Source organism: Ruditapes philippinarum, unplaced genomic scaffold (genome assembly GCF_026571515.1).
Source record: "Ruditapes philippinarum isolate M1 unplaced genomic scaffold, ASM2657151v2 ctg7447_1_1_1_1, whole genome shotgun sequence".
Lineage (NCBI taxonomy): Eukaryota > Metazoa > Mollusca > Bivalvia > Venerida > Veneridae > Ruditapes > Ruditapes philippinarum.
This window is the reverse complement of record NW_026852466.1, coordinates 511-20,871: the sequence shown is the minus strand read 5'-3', so window position 1 is coordinate 20,871 and position 20,361 is coordinate 511. Positions and strand designations below refer to the sequence as shown.

Below are 20,361 nucleotides of genomic sequence, written 5' to 3'. Positions count from 1 at the left end.
TTATGGCGGGGGCATAAAAGTCTGTTATGCAGATTTCATTTTGCCTGTATATAACTATGACATAAAACATGAAACACCTTCTGTATAACCTCTTCTTGCATATCAGACTGGCGTTTCCGTTAGTTTAACCCATGCCGGAAATTTCATCTGGCATGGGGGGTTCCAGATGAGTCGCGTGCTGTACAATGGCACGATAAAGATGACGTCATTTTACCGTTATGAATGATTTTGTAATTCATACGCTGTTGAATGAAAGTAGTTATACGGTTTTAATGATATAAATTTTCATTGAAAATAAAGATAAAGAATTTAAAATATAATGGAATATGGTAGAATATGCAAGAAAAAATATCTGACATATGTTTGCGGTTCGGATCGGAATATCCGTCCCTCGGTCACCCGCCCATGGGCGGTAACTCGGCAAGCCTCGTTACCGCCCAATGGGCGGGTCACCTCGGGACGGATATTCCGATCCGAACCGCAAAATATGACAGATATTATTATTCTACTCTCCACTCACTTCGCTTTTCCTCTATAATAATCGTATGCTTTATCACGATGAGTTATTATTTGAAGTCTTGTGAACACACTCTTACTTGTATATCACACACATGCGAATTATATACTAGTATATCATCCCAAATATTATTTTCTCGAATATTGGCTATTAAGAGCAGTTATCTAATGACAATTGTTGATTTATTTTATAAATACGTGCCGACAAAAAAAATCAAAGCACAGAAGGCGCTGAATTTGTTTGGGTCTCAGAATATCAGAAAGGGGAAGGTTGTGAGATTATAAAACAATTTGTTTTTGTATAGTGCCACAAATGCTTTCCAGCGTTTTAATTGTAGTAGATTGGCTATAAGACTAATTGCAACACTGATATTCGATCCGATGTTTATTTGACTTAAACAATTTGAAAAAAAAAAGTTGCCGTAATTGGGGTTTGAACTCCAGACCTCTCGCTTCCTAAGCGAGCGCGCAAACCACTCGGCCACGGTGAATTTAAATGATAACGGCCTGAAGATAACCGTATTATTCTATTTAGGGTTTGTAACGACGCTAACTGTTGTTTAACACTTGTGTAAACAAGTAGAGATTTTGATGCTAAAGCATCAAGTCGCCGGATAGAATCAAAGCACAGAAGGCGCTGAATTTGTTTGGGTCTCAGAATGTAAGAAAGGTCCATGTTGTGAGATTATATGTATAGTGCCACCAATGCTTTCCAGCGTTTTAATTGTAGTAAATTGGCTATAAGACTGATTGCAACACTGATATTCAATCCAATGTTTATTTGACTTAAACAATTTGAAAAAAAATGAGTTGCCTTTACTGGGATTTGAACTCTAGACCTCTCGCTTCCTAAGCGAGCGCGAAAACCCTTCAGCCACGGTGAATTTATATGTAAACGGCCTGAAGAAAACCATATTATTCTAAATTAGGGCTTGTAACGACTTTAACTGTTGTTTAACACAGATGTAAATAATCCTGGAGCTTACTATAAGCATGTAGATTTATAAAGAATCAAAGGGTTGCAAGTTCTCTGGTATTTTCTGATCTTTGCAATCTAATTCGTACTGTATATCTGTATGTATTTTCCTGTATAAGTTTATTTTTATGTATTATAATTCATTTTGCAAGGCACCAGAGTTTGATACATACGGAATTCTGCATAACTAGAGTTGCATCAAAATATCATTTATGTTCATTTTTTTACGACAGCTACACTTTATCCTTGCATATCACGGCTACTTCCTTAACAAAGACACTTTAAAAAGAATTTTAAAAAAAAAGTTTCCTCGACTGGGATTTGAACTCCAGACCTCTCACTCACTAAGCGAGTGCGTTACCCCTGCACCACGGAGAAATTATAAAAACGTTGTCTGAATAACATAAAGCCATTCTAAATTTAGAACTTCCATTGCATTTCGGGTTTGTAATCCTTATTAATTTCGAAGTATTTTGTTCAGGATAAACCTGTTGTTTAAAATTGAAGAAAATAATTTAGCGAAAATCTTCTCGCCCAAACAGTCCGACATGTAGAATCTATATATTCCACTACTCGGTTTGTGTAGTATTCGGTAATCGACATCGCTAAAAATAGTATTTTCATTGATAAAATCATATTCATCCGCGTAATTTGTGATTGTGCATTTATTGACAATTCTATAAGCCAACGCTATTTTTAAACTTTGAATGCGTTGTAATTTGTTGGATACTTGTAACAAAATAAAAATATTTCTTTCTTTTAAATCGCTAGTTTTAAGCTGTTTTAAGAACTACTTGTTGTTAGGTTTGTCGTAAACTTCTGTGTCAGAGATTGAATGTCCGCTTTGTATTTACTTATTTTCGATCAGAAAATACAATAAAACAATATTAGAACTCTTCGACCATTTGGGAATTATTTTGCTTGAAAATTAATGTGCCTGTCTTTGACCATCTTTACGCAGTGATCTCCCCTGAATTTTTCGGCGTTAGTGTACATATAAAGGGAAGTAACCGCTTCAAAAAAGTGGACTACTTTCGGCATTTGCAATTAACAGCATTAGACTCTGAAATTTCGCTACCATTATTTGTTTGGTCTGACGACCCAAACAAATAAAAATGATTGTATTATCATAAATATAAGAAAATATAAGTTTAATGGTTCAAGTATAAAAATAAGAGGAACAATGAGTTGAGTAATGTTTGCCACTGAGGCTTGTAAGGCAAGTGCTATGCTGGTAATTCTTCTTGTAATTTTACTTTATACATATACTGTTGTACCATACATTGAAATCCGTATAGGTTACTAGTGCAGATTCAGATAATTACCGACAAATAATTACCGATCATCGAATATTTGCAAAGTGACGATGAAAATATATATGTTTAATTATTACATGAAACAAACAATACAATTTTATTGTAAAAGTGTTGTACATCATTATTATGTGCTATAGAAAAAATATATAATTTAGTTGAAATCAATACACGTATTCCAATCGTTACATACGATATATAAAATTAACGTTTAATTGCCTTTCAGTGCGATAAACTATCAACACAAAGATAGTTTATTATTTTTTATATGTATCTAATACGATTCCGGACCCCTGACGTCATACCGTTTTGGAAACCTGCGTGACGGAAACCGACGGAATATACCGAAATCAACGATTACCATTATATATTTCAATAATGTGCCTCTTAAGCATAACATTATTTTGGGATGTTCAACCTAAACTAAACAATTGAACTTTCTTGTCGAATGTTTGACAGAAAGGGCCAAGTTAAACCCTTTACCAAGAAGAAAGGAAAAGGTTTTGAAAATGTATTTTTAATGTAAACAGGTTTCTCTAATGATATAAAGTATGAGCCTGATTAATGAAAAATAACTTATGTAATTATCTGTACAAAATTACAATGATTTACATCTTATCAGTTACCACCATTAACAAGTTACCTGTCTTATCAGCAATCTGTAACTATTAATAGATTTTATAACGATATACAACATATATAAACATGTAGTCACGTGATTCTTACGAAAGACCAGGGAGCATTTGTTTATAATTAGATAAAATAATGTAATATAAAAGGTCTCATAAAAAATAAACAACCAAATAATTCTAAAGTGTCATTTCAAATATCATTCATGATTTATATATTATAAAATAGCAATGCTTGACACACAGAAAAAAGTAAAAGTATCTCTAATATTCAATGACTGATCCTTGGGGATACGTTATTGATTCATTTTATGAAAATTGTAATGTTGCTTTTTAAGACGTCAATATGTGCATATTTCATTCCACTGAGCAAAGTTATCATATGTTTGATTTTTTGTGATTACTGAAAAATAATTGTTGTCTTTAATTGTTCAATGATTGATATGCTTTTATTTTCAGATTTTAAGGGCTTCTCCTACCATAGGTATAATATTAAACTATTACAAATATAGTCGCCGGTTTCTACCGGCGACTAATAATCATGGCGCTTACTATAAGCATGTATATTTATAAAGAATAAAACAATATTAGAAATCTTCGACCATTCGAGAATTATTTTGCTTGAAAATTAATCCGCCTGTCATGTGACAATATTTATGAAAAAAATCCCCTAAATTTTTCGGCCTAAGTGTTACATATAAAGGGAAGTAACCGCTTCAAAAAAACGGACTACTTTCGGCACTTGCAATTAACAACATTAGAGTCTGAAATTTCGCTACCATTATTTGTTTGGTCCGACGACCCAAACAAATAAAAATGATGAAAAAAAATCAACAAAATGGCAACAAATATAATGGGGGTCAGCATACGTTTCCGTAGAAAGCCTGACTTGTATATTCGGGCACCTTTGTGAGGATGCCGAGCACTATCTATTTTGTCCTCCATTATTTAAACCTCAAAGACTCATACTCTTAGCAGAAACCAGAATTTTTCATCCACTTAATATTGATCTGTTATTGTGGGGTAGCAATTCTTCAGATATCAATAATAATGAACAAGTATTTGCGACTGTCAAAACTATCAAAACTACTATACTGTAACCGTTTTCGAAACACCTGTTTTTGTGTAAATCAATCGGTTGTATTAATCTTAATAACCTGTTACCATAACAAGTAACAAACATGTTTATGACGGATGTCTACGATGGTACAGATACGGTTATACACAGGCGACATGTAAGTGTTTTAATTTATATCATTCGCACGAGATACTATGTCGTGGCTACGAGTTACTATATATGTCGTGGCCACGCGTTACTAAGTCGTGGGCACGAGATAATTAAGCTGTGGGCACGTGATACTACGTCTTGACCACGTGTTACTAAGTTGTGTTGAGTTGAGTGGCGCGCACGAGATAATTAGACAACCAGAATAAATGTACACCTAACATACATGCGTGTTGTTATTTAAAAATGGCTGAAGGTAGAAACCATTTTATTTTACAGTATTTTAATTCAGGATTAATGTATGAGAAATACGTTTTTGTATTTAGATCTAATCTGATCGCAGACCCAACAATACTAACAACAAAAGTAGTTCCCAAAACAGCTTAAGCGATGTACAAGAAAGATTTTTTTCATTTTGTTTCAAGTCACTTTGGCTTACAGAAATGTCAATAAATGCACAATCACAAATTTCGCGGATGAATATTTTTATTTTAATCAATGAAAATTGCTAAAGCTTTGGATTATTGTGATCGCCTAAATGAACATTTGTTATTTAGACTTCTGAAAAAATAAAGTCACAGCTCCATAATAAGATAAGGATGATTTAAATTACAGCTAAGCGGATACAGTATAATTATGCAAAATTAAAATATTTAGAAGTGTTGAATCTAGTATACAAAAAATCTAGCGGTGAATTGCCTAAAGGCGGAAACTTCAAATAGCTAAGGGAAATTACTCTACATCGTCTCTGAAGTAAAGAAAAAGAAAATTGACATGAAACAACACCGATATATTCTATGAAAAGCTTTTTAAAAAATGGTTCTTACACCTACTATGGTAAAAGTGCTATTCATTTCTACTATGAAATAATGACCTGCCATAGAAGTCAATTGTTGTAGAAGTAACAGAAATTTATTTCATGAAATCATTTGTACTCAAATAATAACGTGTCTAAATGTTAATCTTGTCCATAACATTTAAGGTATAAAGGTGTAATGTAGTTTTCGACTTTTTGGCATCGCACTTTGTTGGTTAAGTTTTTGTATGCAAGTTGGTACCTCCAAACTACTGTACTGAAGGGAAAAGGTTGAAATTTCACACATTTATTCCAACTTGGATTTAACACTTTTCAACAGGTCTAGGATTTCATGATATTTATGAACTGTCTGTAAATTTATTGACCATCTATAATTCTATAGATTTTTATCTGTAAATTTATCAACATTAATAACAAAAATAGTATACTGTAAGTTGTATTAAAATTCAAAACCACAGGTTATAAAGAATAAGATTACAGTACTGATAATGATTACAGTATATGATTAAATGAAACAGTACTGTATGGCAAGATTCAGAATACTTTGATGACTTTCAGTTTTCACTTTTAACAAAAATTTCAAAGTCATCATACAAAGTAACAAAGATGAATCTTATCTCATTACCCTTGTTAATATAAACACTCATTCTCAATAATAAATTTCTAGTCTACAGTATCCGTAAATTTACGGACAGTCCATAGACATCATGAATTCCTAGACCTGTTTAATTTTTGGCAGAATAATGAGAGTTATGACCCATTATGAACTTACTAACTTACTTAAAAGATTCTAAATTTCTATATTCTCCACGTTCTTGTTTTACTATCAAACACAGAGACAGGGGTTGACACTAACTTTTCAGCCAGGAATCCCAACGGGACATCTGTTTTTGAATTCAAAAGTCCCTTCCCTAAGTTAGAAGTCCCTGATTTTTTTTATATAATTTTAAGAAAAAAGCAATAACCTTTGTCTATCAAAATTGATGTGCAACTTATTTTTTATTGTTCTTTCGTTCTACTTTTTGGGATGTTGATCATACCTTGCTTTCTGTTTTGAATTCCTGTATTTATTATTTCCAGTAATAAATTTTTATTTGAAGTAATTGATTTCTGTAAATAACAAAGTTGTTGTGGTGTAATAAGATGAGTAAATTTCTTTTTCCTAGGCTGCTGAAAGTACAGAAAGTGAGGGAAAATCTGGATTTGACTCGTCAGATGAGGAAGAAGGAGAACTTGACCTGTCACCTTTTACATTGTCATGGTATACGTATTCTTTCTTTTCTCAGTTGCAGTGTTTTTTTGTTGTTTTTTTTATACCAGTGGCTACATGTACTTTTGAAACTTGTCAGTGTTACTGTACTGTTATTTTAATATTAATAAAAAATATGATGATATTCATTGACCTTATAAACAGATTATCTACAAAGTCAATACCAGATAGTTTTGTTATGAAAAATTTTACGTTGAAAATACTTCCCTTTTTTTAAGAAGAAACCAAAGAGGTTATCATATTTTCTAGATTTTTATGATGAAAATTGAATTTGTTATACAGGTTAGAACTTGGTACTGGAGATGGGCTGGACAAACTTGGCATCAGTGGACTACCTGGTATTATCCTTATGTTTGAAATCATTTACATAAAATTAGCTCAAGTTTTAAGTTTAATTTAAACATGTTTATAATACCGTTGTTACAACAAAGTGATAAGGAGGGTAAACTAAAGTCAGCTTGTCTGTCTGATTGTCAGGGAGTGTTTGTCTGAGGTATAACTTAAAAGTTATTGTTGGTATCATTTTGAAACTTCACAGATGAAAAAATCTCATTGAGAAGAAGAAAAGTGTATATAAATAAGAATGAGAGGATTTTTTTTGTGTAAGAAGCATAACTCTTTTATGTTTATGAGTTATTTCCCTTTGTTGATTTTCATACTTGGGCATTTATAATAAAAAAAATATTTGAGGTATCAATTTAAACTTTATATTCATACAATAACAGATTGATAACTTTTATTGAGTAGAAGTTCAGTGCTCAATAACTGTAACTATCTTTTAAAGAAAGGTACTTTTCTATATCTGCAATATTTTCAGGATGTAAATTTAAAGATACCTGGAGAAGCCTTGAGAATGATATCAGTAAGTATCTATATATTGTACATACAAATCTTCAAAATCTTCGTTGATTTCGAGGTTCAATTCTGTGCATGAAATTGTTTTGATATATGAAACACATCATGGAGACTTACATAGAGGGTGAATGCTTTTAAGGAAAAATCAAATTGGAAAGCTTGACAAAATTTTGCAAACATGCATGCAAGTGTTTGGAACCTACCCCTATTCAAGGTAATACTTTTGTGTCAAATGAATAACAATAAATCAATAGATATAATATTCTGATTCAAACATCAAGTTATTTAATATTATTAAAGTTAATAGTGCAATATTTTTAAACATATTCTTGTAATGATTATTAGGATATCTTACCTTTTAAAGTAGAATTATTTAAGAAATGATTCATTAGTTATCTTTGCATCACTTACTTTACAGTATTACTAAAACAAAATGTAAATTTAAAAATTCTTTTTATGATAATTTTGATTTCTCACCTCAAAGTTAGACAGTTGTATCTTGATAACATATGAATGAATGATTTCCTTGCTTCACTTTCTTAAATTAAAGAAAGAATGAGCTGCATCATGACAAAACCAACATAATGTGTTTGCGACCAGCATGGATCCAGACCAGCCCGTGCATCCGCACAGTCTGATCAGGATGCATGCTGTTGTTTACAGACCTTATAACAAGTTTAGAAACTGATAGCGAACAGCATGAATCCTGATCAGACTGCACGGATGCGCAGGCTGGTCTGGATCCATGCTGGTCGCAAACCCATTATGTTGGTTTTGTCATGACGCGGCTCAAATGTTTTAACCACAGAATGCCTAAAGTCAGAAGGGGTAGATGAGGTGTTTTCATTGTGTACAAAGGGAGAGTTAAACAAGTATCGTGTTCCATGGTTACTCAATGAAATGACAGGTGCCGATATTGTTGTACATCATTATCCGTTCCCAGACGGACAGACTCCAAACATGCCAAGTCTGCTGAAAATGGTTGATGAGATACAAGTGTCAGTCCGTAATGGAAGAAAACCTTTGGTGCAGTAAGTAACTTTGAAATGTATTTTGAAGTTTAATGTACTTTTAATGTGCATTTAGTATTTATGTCATATACATTATTTATAGTTTTCTTAAAATACTTTTATCCGCCTTTATTTTGAATATACATGTATATATATTTAAAAATACATGTACACGGTTTGTTACTGTTTTTTTTGTACTGGTAAAAATACTGACGCACATCAGTTCATGTACACCTAATATACACTGATTTAGAAATTTAAAAAATTACAGTTCTGGCAATTTTATGGTTATTGTGATAACTATTTACTATGTAATTTCCTATTTTCTAGTTGTTTTGGTGGATTAGGACGGTCTTGCTTGGGTAAGTTAATGCATACATTTATATACACACTAAGGGTGTAACGGTTTACCGGTATACTGATATACTGGAATATGAAAAAATAAATTTTCAATTAATTGCCTTCTAATTTCATACAAATTTCGCATAAAATCTTTAATTTGCGAATTTTATTAGTGCCAACATAAGATAAAATTATCCGACCCAGATGTGACTAGTTTTGTTTATCAAATTGTGTGACACTTTCTATTTATTTCTTGCATTTTTATTAAGTTTCTACCAAGAATATACATATAATAATAATATATAATGTTACTCCATCTTTACATCAAAACATATACACAATACGTATTGCAATATATTGCAATATTCTTCGGCAAAATAGCAATATATTGCAATACGGTTTTTGCCATATTGTTACAGCCCTAATACACACCAGTCTTTTGGTCCCCAACCTTTTTGAGGAAAAAAGGGGATATAGAAATAGGCTTTGTCTGTCTGTCACATTTTCGTGTGCAGTCCATAATATGGCATTTATCAAAGGAATTTGAAATACAGTAACATGGCACAAATGTTTGTTATAATTAGATGATGTGTCATGCACAAAACTGGACCCTTTTCTCCAAGGTCAAGGTCAACTTGGTGATTAATTGTCAACATTGTCTATTTGAGTGTGTTTGTTGTGTCTGGTCCATAACTTTTGTATCCATGAAGGGATTTTGAAAATACTTGGCACAAATGTTCACAAAAATGAGAGGACGTGTCATGTGCAAAAACTATTCCCCTACCTCCAAGTTAAAGGTCACAGTTAGAGGTCAAAGATTAACACAGTCTGTTACAGGGTATATTTTGTGTCCGGTCCATAACTTATTTATAGATTAAGGAATTTTTGAAATTATTTGGCACAAATGTTCACAATAATAAGACGATGTGTCATGTGCTAAAACCAGTTGCCTACCTCCAAGGTCAAGGTCACAGTTGGAGGTCAAAGATTAATATAATCTGTTTAAGGAAAGTTTTTGTTTCAAGTGCATAACTTTCTCATCCATCAAGGGATTTTGAAAATACTTGGCATAAATGTTGACAATAATAAGACGATGTGCCATGCACAAAACCTAGACCCTTTTCCCCAAAGTCAAGGCCACACTTAGAGGTCAAAGCTTAACATGATCTTTTATAGGGTATATTTTGTGTGCAGTCCATAATTTTTTTTATTGTTCAATGGATTTTGAAATTACTTGGCACAATTGACTGATGAATTGATGACTGTGCATGAAATATACCCTGTAACATATGATCATATGACCATATCTTGTATTGATTTTGTATTTGTCACATTTTGTGGTTTTGAAATAGTGATAACAAGTACATTGTACAATAATTGTATACAAATGTATTTCTGTTGACACATACAGAGGAGTTATTTCATTATATTTCTTTAATTAATATTTCTTTGTAACCGGCATGTGCACATCTAGCATTGATCAACATTTTGCACTGAAAGTCCAAATCCATACCTAAATCTTTTGAAATAGTACAATTTTGTGGTTTATGAAAAATTCCCTTAGGCGGGGGAAGTTGGTTCTAAATTTGTTATTATCATTTTTATCAAGCCTGCTTAATAGATAGCGAAGACTTAGTGGCTGTAGTGGTTTTGCTTGTTTGTTTGTTTCATTTTACGCCTTTTCCCCAACAGTATTTCAGTCATATAGGCGGGTAGTTTCCTAATCATCGTTCCTGGAGAGTTACACCAGTACTAGACTACCTTCCTCTGCGCTAAACTACCAAAGCATCTCCCCGGGATCAAACCCACGCCAGAGAGGTTACTTGATTAGAAGTCATCGACTCTAACCCCTCGACCACAGAGGCGGTTTTAGGCTGTAGTGATGGTTCGGTGTAACAGTATAATGTGCATGCATTAGTGTTTCCAACCTACTTTGTCCAAGTGATATGGACTCACAAATATCTTCTAAGCTAAATTGTCAACCTCATTGAGAAAGGATTTATTGAATTAATATTTCAAAGCATCAAGGAATTTTTTATTTGAGATTCAGTATGTATAAATTGTTACTGACAGTTAAAAGTTTACACTTTACACTTTAAAATGAATGTAAGAAGCATACAAAAAATTATTGTTTAATAATAATGTTATTGTGTCTCCTAATTTGACAGTTGCAGTGTGTGCTATGTTGGTGGTAGATGAAAGTTTGGAACCACAAAAAGCTATAGATAAAATCAGAGAGTTAAGAGGACCAGGGGCTATACAGTCAGTGAAGGTAGGTATAGTTGAATGGACTCATAGACAGTTACTGAAAATAATTATGCCAGTGCCATTATAAAACAGTTATTGACAAGTGAGCCATGTAATATGATGTGATATTCATGGGCAATATGTCATATTGACTGAAACAATAGCAGGGCAAATCATGAAACAGTTAAATAAAATGGCTGACTTAATTTTTTTTCCTAAATGTTGTGTGATATAAAATTGGAAGCATTCATTCTAAATATATCTGATTAGTAAAGATTAGTGCTGAATGTTAACTAATAATAACTATTGTAAATTAGTATGGTGTTTTCATATTTGATTGCTCTTTCTTTAATTGAATGAATGCAAATACATGTTTTCTATATTCCAACATAAATAAATCTTTATATCTTGATGTGAAAATACTAGTCAAAACAGACAATTATCATCGCCCCCTCTCCCTGTTTAATTTTAAAAATGGTGTCCCTTCTTGAATGCTTTTTCACTTATCACCTCATTTGATATATACATGTAAATTGTTTACAAGGTTTTTCATCTTTCTTGTTTCAGCAATACAATTATGTTTGCGATTTCCGACAAATATATGAAGAATACAAAAGAGAGAATGAGACGGAGGCAAGGTCAATCTCAAGGTGACATCGTCCAATTAGTTCTGGAAAAGAAACATTATTTATTAAAGTGCTCAACATCATATATTTTTAAAATAATAGCTTTTGCGTCTTGCTTATAAATATGACAATTTGCTTGGCTTACATGGAATAATATTAATGAAATGACTGCATAACTACTTGTACTCATGGTGTTATCATTTTCATTTATTTACTAAAGTAAACGTTTTGGATGTATCCATAATTACCAACATTCACAGGGGAGAATTGCTTGAGGGAGGGTAAAAAAGTAATGCAGTTTTTCTGAAGTGATATTAAAATGAAATTATTCTCTTTATTTATTGAATGAGTGAAAATATATTGAGTTTTAGGTAACAGCCAGATTACTGTTGACATTCTGAACTCATATTTACGTTTGTGCAGTGCATGTTTAATATACTATTTATACCTTTAATATTTATGAAAAAGTGTGTTTACACTTAGTTACATGTAATGTTATTTATTTAAATTAGACAAAATCTCCCATTTAGGAGATGTTCAGTGGGATAATTAAATTTTCTATAATGATTTCTTTGTTTACAATATGTTCCACACTATTCCTCCTCTGTTGCTTTTTTAAATGATTTTAAAAATAATTGAGATTTGAGGAGAAGTTAACAAATACTTGTGGAAAATCAGTTATTATTTGAACACTTATTTATTTGGTATAATATCTTGGATGGTGTAATCAATTAATCATAATCAGTAGTCAAGTAATCAACAGTTATCAGTAACCAAAGTCATTTTCAATTACATGTAATTTAATAATTTTCAAACCTAGATTTCGTTGTAATCATTGATTTTGATTTTTATTACTCTCTAAAGGCTGGTAAATGACTTAGAATAGTTTTCTACTTGTGCTTAAACAAGACAAATGAAGAAAATTCTTGACATAACAATGAACATTTTGAAGTATTGCATCTTTGCAGCAAGGTGAAAAAAACTGTTAACAGATATCTTTGTAACTTTAGGCTAATTTTGTGTCTCTCTTATTTTTGTCTCATCTTATTTTGTATGCATTTTTCCTTTTTTTTGAAATAAAGAAATAAGATTTATTTTAAAAATGTGTAACTTGTTTTGTGATTATCTGAATATGTATAAATTAAAATAACTAACAAAGTTAAGTACAATTCTATGTTCTGTGTGATTTGATACTTTATGAGGGTATGTTGATAACCCTTACAAAAGATTGCTTTAAAGAAATGTCTTATCCTTGTTAAATATATTGATCAAAATGCATGAAAAAGCACGTTTAAAACACAATCCACTGTTTTTAGCACACCTAAGCTAGCTCAGGGTGAGCTTTTAGGATAGTTGAATGTTCGTCGTCTGTTGTTCGTCCACACTTGTTTGTTAACACTCTAGTGGTCACATTTTTGCCTCAATCATCATCAAACTTTGTCAGGATGATTATCTAGTTAATAGCTCGGATGAGTTCAAACGTGGGTCATCTCAGATGAAAAACTGTCAAAAGAAAAATATAAAAACTTGTTAACACTCTAGTGGTCACATTTTTGACTCAATCATCATCAAACTTGGTCAGGATGCTTGTCTAGGTAATTGCTCGGATGAATTTGAACATGGTTCATCTCGGATGAAAAACTAGGTCACAGGAGCTAAAAATAGAAAAATCTTGTTTACTCTAGTAACTACTGTTACTGTTTTGATCCAAATATCCTGGAAATTTGTCTGAAAGTTTGTTTTGATGATTCTAGGTCAAGTTTGAATATGGGTTATCTGAGATCAAAAACTAGTTCACACTGCCAAAATATGGAAAAACCTTGTTAACACTCTAGTGGTCACATTTTTGACTCAATCATCATTAAACTTGGTCAGGATGCTTGTCTAGGTAATTGCTCGGATGAATTTGAACATGGTTCATCTCGGATGAAAAACTAGGTCACAGGAGCTAAAAATAGAAAAATCTTGTTAACTCTAGTGGCTACTGTTTTGATCAAAATATCCTGGAAATTTGTCTGAAAGTTTGTTTTGATGATTTCTAGGTCAAGTTTGAATATGGGTCACCTGGGGTCAAAAACTAGGTCACACTGCCAAAATATGGAAAAACCTTGTTAACACTCTAGTGGTCACATTTTTGACTCAATTGTCATCAAACTTGGTCAGGATGCTTGTCTAGGTAATTGCTCAAATGAGTTCGAACATGGGTCATCTCGGATGAAAAACTAGGTCACAGGAGCTAAAAATAGAAAAATCTTGTTAACACTCTAGTGGCTACTGTTTTGATCCAAATATCCTGGAAATTGGTCTGAAAGTTTGTTTTGATGATTTCTAGGTCAAGTTTGAATATGGGTCACCTGGGGTCAAAAACTAGGTCACACTGCCCAAATATGGAAAAACCTTGTTAACACTCTAGTGGTCACATTTTTGACTCAATTGTCATCAAACTTGGTCAGGATGCTTGTCTAGGTAATTGCTTGGATGAGTTTGAACATGGGTCATCTCGGATGAAAAACTAGGTCACATGAGCTAAAAATAGAAAAATCTTGTTAACACTAGTGGCTACTGTTTTGATCCAAATATCCTGGAAATTTGTCTGAAAGTTTGTTTTGATGATTTCTAGGTCAAGTTTGAATATGGGTCACCTGGGGTCAAAAACTAGGTCACACTGCTCAAATATGGAAAATCCTTGTTAACACTAGTGGTCACATTTTTGACTCACCTGTCATAATACTTGGTCAGAATGCTTGTCAAATGAGTTTGATGGGTCAGGTGAGCGATTTAGGGCCATCTTGGCCCTCTTGTTTTCTTGTATTACGGTACCAAAATGAAGACAAAATGTCTTTAGCTGAATAATCCTTCGAAAACTAGAGACACCAGCTTCAGCTTGTATAATGATAATAATTTGTCTTATTTTAATAGATTACAATATTTACAGCAATTATCTCATTTCTTTTAACTCAACTATTCGAAGAGCAAGGAGAGCTTTTGTACTCACCCAAGCGTCAGTTTGGTTAATTTTTTGCGTGAGAATTTTTATCTGCAAAACTACCAAAGGGAAGGGGTTGAAACTTCAGTCTTATTTGAGAGCATAATTGGAGGTCACTTCTAAGGCCAATAACTCTAACATGGATTTGGACATATTCATGGCCCTTTTGAAAATTCTACATTATCCAAGCTCTTGTGTTACTATTAGTCTATCAAACACTGAGAATAGTCAAGCACGCTGTTCTATCAACAGCTGTTGTTTTTTCTTGGATTAAAAATTGTGGCTACTAAAGTAGATCAATAGTGTATTGTCAGTTTGTCTGTAAATGATATCTGATGATTAAAATAGTACACAAGCTTTGTTAATGTAACTTGCCATACAAATGATAGTGTTCTGTTTACAAATGTATGTCAGTCACTTATGTGTAGATCATGCAATAGGCTTGCTGTGTTTACAATATCAACAAAATGTCAAATATGAACTGATAAGTACAACATTCATAGCCTTCATTTATTGAGTTATTTTTGATATTTGATATATACATATAAAATGAGCATGGACATAAAACTTTTATGAGGAGTTTGAAGTCAATGGGGCTAACCACTACTTTCTACCTTCCTCATATTTTTGTTATGCTTTTCAAGTGTCAAAGTAACATGGACTAGCATCTATTGCTGAGTTTGATATTTGTGGTCATTCTGACTTGTAATGTTTCCAACAAAAATGATACGCTATATGCTAGTGATTCAATACAATTGGATTACCATTCATTACACATGATTTGCATTAAAATAAAACTATGTGATAAATACTGAAAAGTTTATTATTTAAAATACAATGAACACAATACCAGTATTTACAAAATCATAAATAAAAATAGATAAAAACTACTTGAGAAATGCATACACATGGGATATAAAATACAATAAAAAAAGTAGATAATTAAAACACACAACATTTGGAAGTACAAGAGTGAGCTGCTTTAAAACTATCGGGTATTTCTACGAAGAAATGCCCAAATGCAATTGTCAAATTACTGAAATTGAGCTAATTTAAGGTAAAACAAATCTACATAAAATTCAAAATAGAAATTTTTACAATTATTTTTGGTTTAGTCAAACCAATATTGCCAAGCTTTTGTGGTGGCGGAAGACCTCAGTCACTTGGCCATAGAGCCCATCTTTATGCATTTTTTCTAGCCCTATGATCCCTTTGTGATGTTCTATCAGAAGATTAAAGATTTTTGCTTTATATGGCAATATGCACTATGAATAGTCTTTGCGTATTAAGAATATAACAAACAAAAATAAAAACAAGAGGTATTCTTGATAAATCTAAGAGTGCACAGATCTGAAAAATACAACAAAAAAATGTATTAATCTCAAAATTATACAGTACAGTGTAGGCCTGTCATTTTCTGAATTTTTATGGTAAATTGACTATTAAACAATGTTACACAAAGAATCTATATTTAATCTATTAATTTAAAAGATCATTTTGATATAATTGGCTTTTATACTTAATTTGGATACAGGAAAATATTTACTGAACAATATAAAAGAAGTGTAGGCCAGAATTGCAGACTTAGGTAAACAAGTCTGTTCACAATGCTTTATGACTTTTTGAGCATATAACTAAAGTACAATGTATCATTTAATTAAACCTACAGACAGATACAAATTCAATAGTAAATATATATATTATATACATATAATGCTGTAAACTAACAAAGAAACTGGCTTCATGCCAGTATGTTCAACCATAAAACTATGATTACATACAATATGTATTAAATATAGAGATTAAATCAACAACATGTAAAAAATATTTTTTAGATCAACTCTTCAAAGCTACAAGGCATAAGAATAATCTTGTAAAACTTTACAGCTATTAAGAACTATATTGGACTGCCTATAATTAGCAGAAAATGTTTTTTATTGTAAAATATGAAATCATATGAAATTACTTAATTAAACTGGAAGAAAGATGTTCGTAAATTTCTGTCAAAGCAGGTAATATAGGTCTGAACTCACATCACTAAATGGTAACCTACTGAAAAATCAGAAATATATTTAAACGTTTTTTCTGATATTGCCTTAAGATTATATAAAAAAAATATATCAAAAGTGTTAAGTTTAACCATTTTGTCTGTAAAAGTTTTACATCCTTTTAATTAGAATGAGGAAGAACTAAATTATCACATAAATATAATGTACACACTCTTTCTTGACATATAGAATGAAATGGAAGTTCTATGGTACAATAAAGGCTACAACCTGTTTTTAAAATTCAATATTGCACTGACTTATTGGATAGACAATATGTATTAATTTCATTTGGTACATAATATCTTTTCAGTTTTGTGTCACAATGTGTATATTTTTCTTTAATAAGCTAAATAACACATCTCAGTCCATGAAAACAATCAATCCACACATTCAAATTGTTTTTTTAGATAATATGAGATGTAACAACTGGCAGATCTAGACATGTTCTCTACAAATTCTCCACTTTGTGGGCAAAAGCAAATATATGTTTTGCTATTTCTTTCTGGAGCTCTTCTTTTTTAGCATTGGGATGGTCCTTGACATATTTAGCAATTCCTGCTATCGTCTGTGCCCTTAGTGCATCAACTTCCCTCTCCCCACTCATCCGCTGGTAAATCTCATATCTGAAGTTAAATAAAAGATTTTATAAATTTATATTATTCATTATGCACACATGAATGAAGATCAGGTTGAACATGTACTATATTTTGCATTTGATGTTATCACATTTTAAACAGCATTAAGCAATTGGAAATGAAGGAAGTGGAATCAAAATCATATTTCAAATAGTTAAAATTTTATATGTTTTTAGCTCGACTTTTCTATGAAAAGGGGAGCTATCCTACTCGCCCCGGCGTCGGCGTTGGCGTCACACCCCACTTTATTTCAGAAGTATTACAAGTATGGCTTTGAAACTTACCATACTTGTTCACCATCATAACCTCCATCTACAGACAAGAGTACATAACTCTGTCAAGGTTTTTGACAGAATTATGGCCCTTTTTTGACTTAGAAAGTGTATTGAGCTTGGTTAAGTTTTTTGTACCACCTCACTTTATTTCAAAACCATTGGAGGTATTGCTTTGAAACTGACCATACTTGTTTACCATCACGACCTTCATCAACAGACAAGAGGACATAACTCTGTCAAGGTTTTTGACAGAATTATGCCCCTTTTTGACTTAGAAAATACATTGAATATGGGTAAAATCCACTTATTGCCTTAACCTTTGAGATATTGCTTTGAAACTTTTAATGCTATTTCACATCATTACCCCCATCTGTACGCAAGAGAAGGTAACTCTGTCAAGGATTTGTTTTAAAAATTAAGGCCTTTTATCGACTTAGAATCTTGGTTAAGTTTTTAGTACCATTCCACTTTTTGACTGAACTGTTTGAGATATTAATTTGAAAGTTGGAATACTTGTTTACAATCATGATTCCCAAACATGTCCAAAATACAGAGATTCTTGTATTGCCTTTTACTGCAAAAACTTTTTTTATTGGCAAGCAATAAAAAAGTCGAGCGCGCTGTCTTACGGACAGCTCTTGTTTTTAAATACTGCAGTTTAGATTGTTTGGGACAGGTAGGGGGTGCTTAGGCCTAGGGTACTGGGTAGTGACCAGTTAACATGCCAGGCTATATCAGGAGTATATATTGTATAGAAGGTTCATCAAGTATTTGCCTCCCCTAATCCCTCCTATCCTGAGGAGTGCATGTCTGTCCATTGATTTTCAGGTGAAAACAGTCTGCAGAGGATCTAGTTTAATTAATTTGGCATGAACTGTTTGACCTATTTATAGTTCTGGCTTCCAAAACTTAATATGCCGCTTTTTAATATTTTTGTTTTTCATCTGATGCGGCATTGAAGTTTTGGATTAACCCAGTTACGAAACTTAACCAGAATACAATGTAGCATTTATAAGCTGATTTAACCTTATTTTTCATTTGCCAATACCCTTGTCCCATTTAACTTTTGTGCATTTTGCGATAAAACAATTATTTTAATATCGTTCTATACCATTTAAAATATATATACATTAATACTGTCATTAAAATTGCCAATTTAACTGTGAAACATCAATTACGCCGACTACAGTCGGCCATGACATTTAGAAGCTTCGCGAGACCTACTACTGTGTGACGTCATTCGCGGGGAGTCGTGGACTATATTTAGAACATATTTGTTGACATGATTTCAATATTTATAATTCAAGATAATGTTTTTATTTATTTTCTTTATTTTTTTCAGTACTTTATAATAACATTATATTGAATACAAAAGTCAGTTTATCACCTTTTTAATATCTTTAAAAGAGTAATTTATAATAAAGTTGGAAGCACATGGGTTCTGTTTTCGTAAAGATCAATCTCTCAATCACGTGGTTAAAAAATTTGGCAATATGGCGGCCAAGTGCTGAATTTTTTACCTGTCAGAAACTATTAGGTAGTTTATGTTCGCAATAAGTTTTTTATATGCCCATTCTTGGCTTATCAACAGATTTTACATAGTTTTATCAAGGTATGCTTCACTTTACTTCATGGCATGTTTGATGAATGAATATGAGCGTGTCAGTTTCCTAGCACGAATTATTGGTGGACTTTCCCTATGGGTCTGTCTTCAGCGTTCACGTCATGTCATATAAACGGGTACGCTGAAGACCTTCAGCTACCTATTTTACAGACTTTTTTTTTTCATACTGTGAGACGATTAAGACATCGCTCGTCCAATATTATCTCGATGTCTCTTTGACAAGTCTAATTAGTTGGACTAGTGGGGAAGGGGGAACTGGTAAGGGGGGGGGGGGGATAGTATTATAAGGGTAACATATCGTGGTCACCCATAGATAAACAAAATGATCTGAACTTTAGTCAGATTGATCAGATAATCATATTAATTTTTAAATCATTTCTTAATAAAATTTAATTAATGTAATCACAACAGAAGCCTTGTAAATTGTAAGTTATTATTGTTGAATGAAATTATTATACACTCAACACTGCTAGAAACTGAATCCTTTAGTAATTACGAACCCAACTCTGAATGAAGACAGTTTTTCTAACATTCCAGAATCGCCATTTTGGATCCATTGAAGAGTTGCAATCGTCTGCAACATATCTGCATTTCCTAAAGAAAATGAACTTAAATCCATTTTTATTTTTTTTTCTTAATAAAATATTCGAATTGGCTATATATTAACACTTCAGGAACAAAATATCCCAACACTTGAGTGTATACAATGGCACAGTCTAAACGCTCACAATAATTATAGAGAAAGAGCGAAACACGGACGATATAAATAGCAGATGGTTAATTTGGCGATGGTAGCTTGATAATAATTGGATATAATGGCACGTGTTTAAATTTACAATTAAAATCCGTGATAATGGAAATCTGATACATTTAGTTAATAGTGCTTTGAATGAATTAAAAAAAAGATTGAATTTTATGTCACTTTTATTACGTTTTATTATAGATACATTTATATTTTATATGATAA

At 32.1% G+C, this 20,361-nt stretch overlaps 2 protein-coding genes across 2 annotated transcripts; one reads left to right on the top strand and one right to left on the bottom strand.

Moving 5' to 3' along the window:
• Window positions 1-5,335: 5,335 nt before the first annotated feature.
• Window positions 5,336-12,877, top strand: LOC132713556 (cyclin-dependent kinase inhibitor 3-like). The gene is made up of 8 exons (XM_060696198.1): window positions 5,336-5,496; window positions 6,643-6,737; window positions 7,029-7,084; window positions 7,564-7,608; window positions 8,410-8,632; window positions 8,942-8,973; window positions 11,122-11,225; window positions 11,768-12,877. The coding sequence occupies exons 1-8, from the start codon at window positions 5,476-5,478 to the stop codon at window positions 11,852-11,854; spliced, it is 663 nt and encodes a 220-aa protein (XP_060552181.1). The 5' UTR covers window positions 5,336-5,475; the 3' UTR covers window positions 11,855-12,877.
• A 4,332-nt stretch (window positions 12,878-17,209) lies between these two features.
• On the bottom strand, window positions 17,210-20,041 carry LOC132713592 (uncharacterized). The gene is made up of 2 exons (XM_060696236.1): window positions 19,895-20,041; window positions 17,210-17,483 (listed from the first exon to the last, which is right to left on the bottom strand). The coding sequence occupies exons 1-2, from the start codon at window positions 20,011-20,013 to the stop codon at window positions 17,309-17,311; spliced, it is 294 nt and encodes a 97-aa protein (XP_060552219.1). The 5' UTR covers window positions 20,014-20,041; the 3' UTR covers window positions 17,210-17,308.
• Window positions 20,042-20,361: the final 320 nt, after the last annotated feature.